At 34.7% G+C, this 5,700-nt stretch overlaps 1 protein-coding gene across 1 annotated transcript; it reads right to left on the bottom strand.

Moving 5' to 3' along the window:
- Window positions 1-1,579: 1,579 nt before the first annotated feature.
- Window positions 1,580-4,718, bottom strand: LOC124909932 (G-type lectin S-receptor-like serine/threonine-protein kinase At1g11330). Its single transcript, XM_047450559.1, has 7 exons — window positions 3,440-4,718; window positions 3,246-3,353; window positions 2,987-3,159; window positions 2,696-2,906; window positions 2,304-2,541; window positions 2,066-2,216; window positions 1,580-1,986 (listed from the first exon to the last, which is right to left on the bottom strand). The coding sequence occupies exons 1-7, from the start codon at window positions 4,716-4,718 to the stop codon at window positions 1,678-1,680; spliced, it is 2,469 nt and encodes an 822-aa protein (XP_047306515.1). The 3' UTR covers window positions 1,580-1,677.
- Between the last annotated feature and the right edge of the window lie 982 nt (window positions 4,719-5,700).

Here is a 5,700-nt window from a genome sequence, read left to right as displayed (position 1 = left end):
AAATAATGTCACTTATGTATGTCAAGACAACAATCAGTTATAATAAAACCTCCAACTAATTTTCAACAAGCATGAAAATGTATGTTTTGTTCTCCACAATCTTCTAGACAAATCATGCATAGAAAAAATTTAAACTCATTGCACACACATGTTGCACACACATAATCTAAGTGGTTTCGTTCAATCAATGTTGGTGTCGTTTTTTCAAATCTTAAATCCGTTTATGTCGATTCAGTTTGGTATATATATATATATATTTAAATAAACTAAAAATGAAAATTGATCGAGTTTTACTAAAGAAAAATTATCATTTTGTAAATAAAATTTTAATAAACTATGTAAGTTTTCTATATCAATAAAATATAAACAAATAAATTTAATAATAATAATAGATGTGTCAAAATTCGAATCTATAAAACAATAAAAAAAAATTATAACAAAAAAATAAATAAAAATAAATTATGTCTATCATTTACAAATGATAGTTTATTAATGGTACAGGAAATTATGAACCAACAAGAACTCAGTTACGAAAATTTTTATTGGCTCGTTAATTTCAATTTTAGTTACATTTCTTGGGTAGAGCACAACAACCCATGTGCTTAAGATCATGAGTTCAAGTTTTCGCACCAGTACCATTTAAAAAAAACATTTGTCTTAATTATGATTCATGGTTCTCAGGTGTGATAATAGAGTCTAGACAATATCAGAAAGAAATTATTAAGTGAAGAGAAGAAAATTATACACAGATTTTATTTTAGAATTTATAAATGTCATCACATTGAATTCTAAATATCATAATAACTAGCATTTAGCCCGTGCATTTGCACGAATAATAATATATAAAAACGTGAAAAAATTACGGATAATATTTTTAATTTTATTTTTAACCGTTTTAAATTTATGGGTGGGTCAACCCACAATCCGACCCAAGTATCCATTTATTTAACATCATTATATATTAGTTAGTTAAAAAGTTAAACTTATATTAATATTAAAACGTCCCGCGTTTATCAAATTTGGTGTTGAATTTAAAATATAAAATCTTTGTAGCCTAGTTGGTTAAAGAGTTTTACTTGTTTTGATAGGTTGCAAGTTCGAAACATACCTCTAGCATTTTTAATTTTATTTTTAACCGTTTTAAATTTAAAAACGGGTCAACCCACAATCCGACCCAAGTATCCAAATTAACCACAGCTCTCGACCCAGCAATCCGGACACTTTAAAAATTAAGCATCATTATATATATATAGATTAGTTAGTTAAAAAGTTGAACTTATATTAATATTAAAACGTCCCGCGTTTATCAAATTGGGTGTTGAATTTAAAATATAAAATCTTTGTAGCCTAGTTGGTTAAAGAGTTGTACTTGTTTTGATAGGTTGCAAGTTCGAAACATACCTCTAGCATTTTTAGTTTTATTTTTAACCGTTTTAAATTTAAAACGGGTCAACCCACAATCCAACCCAAGTATCCAAATTAACCACAGCTCTCGACCCGGCAATCCGGACACTTTAAAAATTAAGCATCATTATATATATATAGATTAGGGAGAAGTTATGAATTATAGATATCATAATAACTAGGGAGTAGTTCCTACTTCCTACTATATATATATACCAGCAAAAACTAAGGAAGATGAACATATTTTCATACAAATTATAAAACTCATATATCCTATCTTCCATTCATCATAGTAATAGTTAACTGATTCACAGAACATCTTTCTTCATCCTGATTAGATATTCTATGAGAAGATGAGTTCTGCTTTTGAGTAAACGGAGGCTGATTCGGCTGAGGAAGGTTCGTCATTTCGCTGCTCAACATAGAAAGAGCCAAGGAAACTGAAGGTCTGTCATCAGCAAATTCCTGCACGCATAACAACCCCACATGTATACATCTAAATATTTCCATCACAAATCCCTCCTGCGCTATTTTTCTATCTATTAAGCTCCCCACATCGCCTGCACTCCATAAATTCCATGCCTGTCATTAAATAAAGTACAAGTTAAACTTATCTACCAGCTTGTACTAAACAAAAGAAAACAACCTTAAAGGGACTTACCATACTCAGTAGGCTTAAATACTTCATGTCATTGTAGAAGCTTGTGTTCCTTCTTCCACTTACAATCTCTAATAACAATATGCCAAAGCTGAAAACATCCGACTTCTCTGAAAATCTCCCTTGCATTGCATATTCTGGAGCCATATAACCACTGAACAGATTTATTCAACTTATAAGCAAAACCATCATACATATCTATATATAGTTCCAAGAAAATTTTGATTATCAATCAACTTACTATGTCCCAACAACCCTTTGGGTATTAGCTTGATGCTCGCTGTATCCAAATATCCTCGCCATGCCAAAATCTGATATTTTTGGGTTCAGATTATCGTCTAGTAAAATGTTGCTGGCCTTTAGATCTCTATGAATGATCCTTAACCTAGAATCTCTATGAAGGTATAGAAGCCCCCTGCCAATTCCTTCAATGATATTCATCCGTCTCTTCCAATCAGACAACTCTTGGTTTTGAGAATCTGAAAATATACTACAGAACATATGAAACTCGAAATTGAACTTAAATACACTCCTCAAACTACTTTTTATTTGCGTTTCATATAACCTTGAAACACTTGTTCTGAGGAATAAGTATGGCAATTGAAATCTTCAGCTTTAAATTGTAGTACTAACCAAAGAGGAAGCCGTCTAAGCTTTTATTTGACATGTATTCATAGACCAACATCTTTTCTTCACGTTCCACACAGCACCCAACTAGACGAACAAGATTACGATGTTGAAGCTTCGAAATCAACTTAACCTCATTGAGAAACTCTTCCTGTCCTTGTCCAGAGTTACTGGAGAGCCTCTTCACCGCTATTTCTTGTCCATTTTCTAGTTTCCCCTACAACAAGAACACCATTTCCTTAATATTCATTGTAAAATTTTAACTGACTAGCTCTAAATCCTGCTAAAGGCTTATACCTTGAAAACAGGACCAAAACCTCCCTGCCCAATCTTATTGGCTTCTCGAAAGCCGTCAGTTGCAGCGAGCAATATTGGAAACTTGAACTGCGGTAGCTCCTCAAGTTTATCCTCCGAAATGTTATCACTTGAATGAAGAGGGTGTAATAGAATCCCATTTGTTTTCTTCCTTCCTGGTCAAGAAAAAAAGTGTCATCATCTACAAAAAAAAAATATTATGATGACATGTGCTCAAAGCTTTGAGAAAATCGGAAGTTACCTCGTTTCTTTACAAACCAGAACCAAGAAAAGTAACCAAGGACAGCAACCGTCGCTAGTCCTACACTCACCAAAGCTACTGGAATTACTTTATTGTCTCTCTTTTTATCTGTTAAAACAGAACAATAATGTGTGACATTTCAAAAATGGGGCTGAAGAAACTTTATCAAAGAAAATACGAGATTAACATAGTACCCAGCACTGAATATGACACACGAACATAAACATCTATTCCGGAAGCATCAAATTTCTGCATATCAATCAACTTGTTTCCTGCCCATATCATGCAACCAATGCCATCATGATATGCATGTGCTAAACAAGAACAGTTGTTTAGGCAATAGTCAGGGCAACTGGATCCTGCTGCAACCGGCACCCACTCTGTGAAATCTGGAGCTTTCATCGTCTTCAGAATCAAAAAACCATCTTCTTTACTGTTATTTGTTCCACACTGCAAAGGTTCCTGTCTAACACATCCAGATGTGAAATTACCATTATTCCATTCTGTTGCATGTATTGGCACAAACCCAGCCAAACATGAACAAATTGGAGAGGCTTTTTTGTCACAGATTCCAAACGGACCACACATTCCGTAAAAATCGCAGCTATTGTTAGGTGCAAACCAACTAACTACCGAGTCCTGCAACCCCTCATACCAACCCCTCTGCTCCACCGCACCTTCGGAAGTCAACTGGAAGTACATGATGACATCTTCAAACGTGTAGCTGAATGTCAAGTATGTAGATCCTTGCCTGTCATCAACTAAGCTTATTGAATTTTGAAAGTAGGATGACATGGACTCTATACCAACAAAAGCCTGCCCATCCCAGGGACCGCTTCGCCAGTGTGGTCGAGTACCTTTCCATATAACGATTTCAGGCAGTCTCCGGAAATCAAGTCCTAGAGAGAATTCGCCAATGGATGGATCTGATGGGCTAGTCCATGATGCAACAGTGGTCTTGTCACCTGTATTCAGATCATAACTCAATCTCATTGTCTGGACAAATGAAACAGACGGATATTGAAAACTCTCCCACAAGATCCTTCCACTTGAAACATCTTGCATGATAAGGTTGCCAGTATCTAAAAGCAGAGAAGTTGTGTTTGTTGTGGAAGTTGTAAAGTTTGATGACCAGATAAGTTGTTTTTGTCCATTCAAGACTACAAGATTGCCATCTTCGGATATGGTGACTGATCCCAAAGAGTCCTTGATAGGCTCTCCTCGGTTGGCTACCCATATTACTGTCAACTTGGGGATTTTGTTATACCAGACTCCAAGATATCGATCCGTTGAACTGTTGGAGCTGAAGAATCCCAATTTGAAGATCCCATTGTTAGAGACAATAGTTTCTGGATCAACAATGGGGAGGTTGAGGGTTAAGTTGGTTGCAGCAACTGAGCTTAAAAGGAAAGAAAGATGTATTAGCAACCAAAGAATTTGCATTGATAATGAATTACAGAGAACAATATTCATAATGGATTTAGAAAACCCTGGTTAACATGAGAAAGGGTATTAAGAATTGGGTGTTGGTACTCTAATGAACAGTTCTTAGTCATTGAACTATGTCATGAAAATAAGATAGGTTTCTTATTTTACAGCTGTCAAAATGGAATTTCAACATTTGAACACAGAGACTAGTTTTTCACTCTTACTGTAACTAATTTGATTTCCTATAATCACCAATTCAACGGGGAGACAGATTGAATGAATTAGGGGAAGAAGAAGGACCCACAGGGAATGAATGAGTTATTAATTCAACGATTGTTTTCATACAATTTCTAACAATTAAAACTAATAATAATAAACTTGATCATAACTAAGCTTAACTAGAACTGTAGTAAAACTCAAGCTAACTAAACAAAACTAGTTAAGATTCGTTCAGAATTAGATGTTATAGGGCTACAATTCATTCAGATTGAACTGGATTAGACCTATATCTGCAGCTAAGTCCGTTCGCGATAAACGAAGTATAATCCTTCAAAATACTTACTGATTCACTAGTAGTAGTGGTTCTTTACTTTACTTTTCTGTAATGATACTTGATACGCGTATGGAAGATAAGGTGTAGAATCATCACAATGATAAATGTTCATTAGGTTAGAGATAGATGACTACCGAAAAAAGATATGCATTTGTAATCAGTCAAAAAGTATTGAGTTGACAAAGATTGGTTATGAACAGAAGTGAAATCAGACAATTGATCCATTCACCGGCGAGAGGAAGTTACCTGGAAGAAGAAGACCGGAGAACCGTTAGGAGACAAAAGAGGAGTCATTCATCATCCATGGCGATCAGATTCAACGAAGAAGTCATTTTCCGATAACGAACGCCTTCCCGCGGCGGCGACCTGTTTTCGAGAAGGAACTATCATATTCCGTTTTAAATTGAAAAATTAAACTAGCTGGTTATAGAAAATCAATATTTATGTTATTAATTATAGATGCAATTTTATCTG

This window comes from Impatiens glandulifera, chromosome 7 (genome assembly GCF_907164915.1).
Source record: "Impatiens glandulifera chromosome 7, dImpGla2.1, whole genome shotgun sequence".
Taxonomy (NCBI): domain Eukaryota; kingdom Viridiplantae; phylum Streptophyta; class Magnoliopsida; order Ericales; family Balsaminaceae; genus Impatiens; species Impatiens glandulifera.
This window is presented reverse-complemented; position numbering and strand designations above follow the sequence as displayed.

What these genes read in the sequence shown, in the direction of transcription:
- LOC124909932 (XM_047450559.1), bottom strand. Translation starts at nt 4,718, where the DNA reads ATGAATATTGTTCTCTGTAATTCATTATCAATGCAAATTCTTTGGTTG. An exon ending in CTTAGACGGCTTCCTCTTTG is followed by an intron (nt 2,542 to 2,695) that starts GTTAGTACTACA and finishes GTATATTTTCAG; the next exon opens with ATTCTCAAAACCAAGAGTTG. An exon ending in ATTTAAGCCTACTGAGTATG is followed by an intron (nt 1,987 to 2,065) that starts GTAAGTCCCTTT and finishes ATTTAATGACAG; the next exon opens with GCATGGAATTTATGGAGTGC.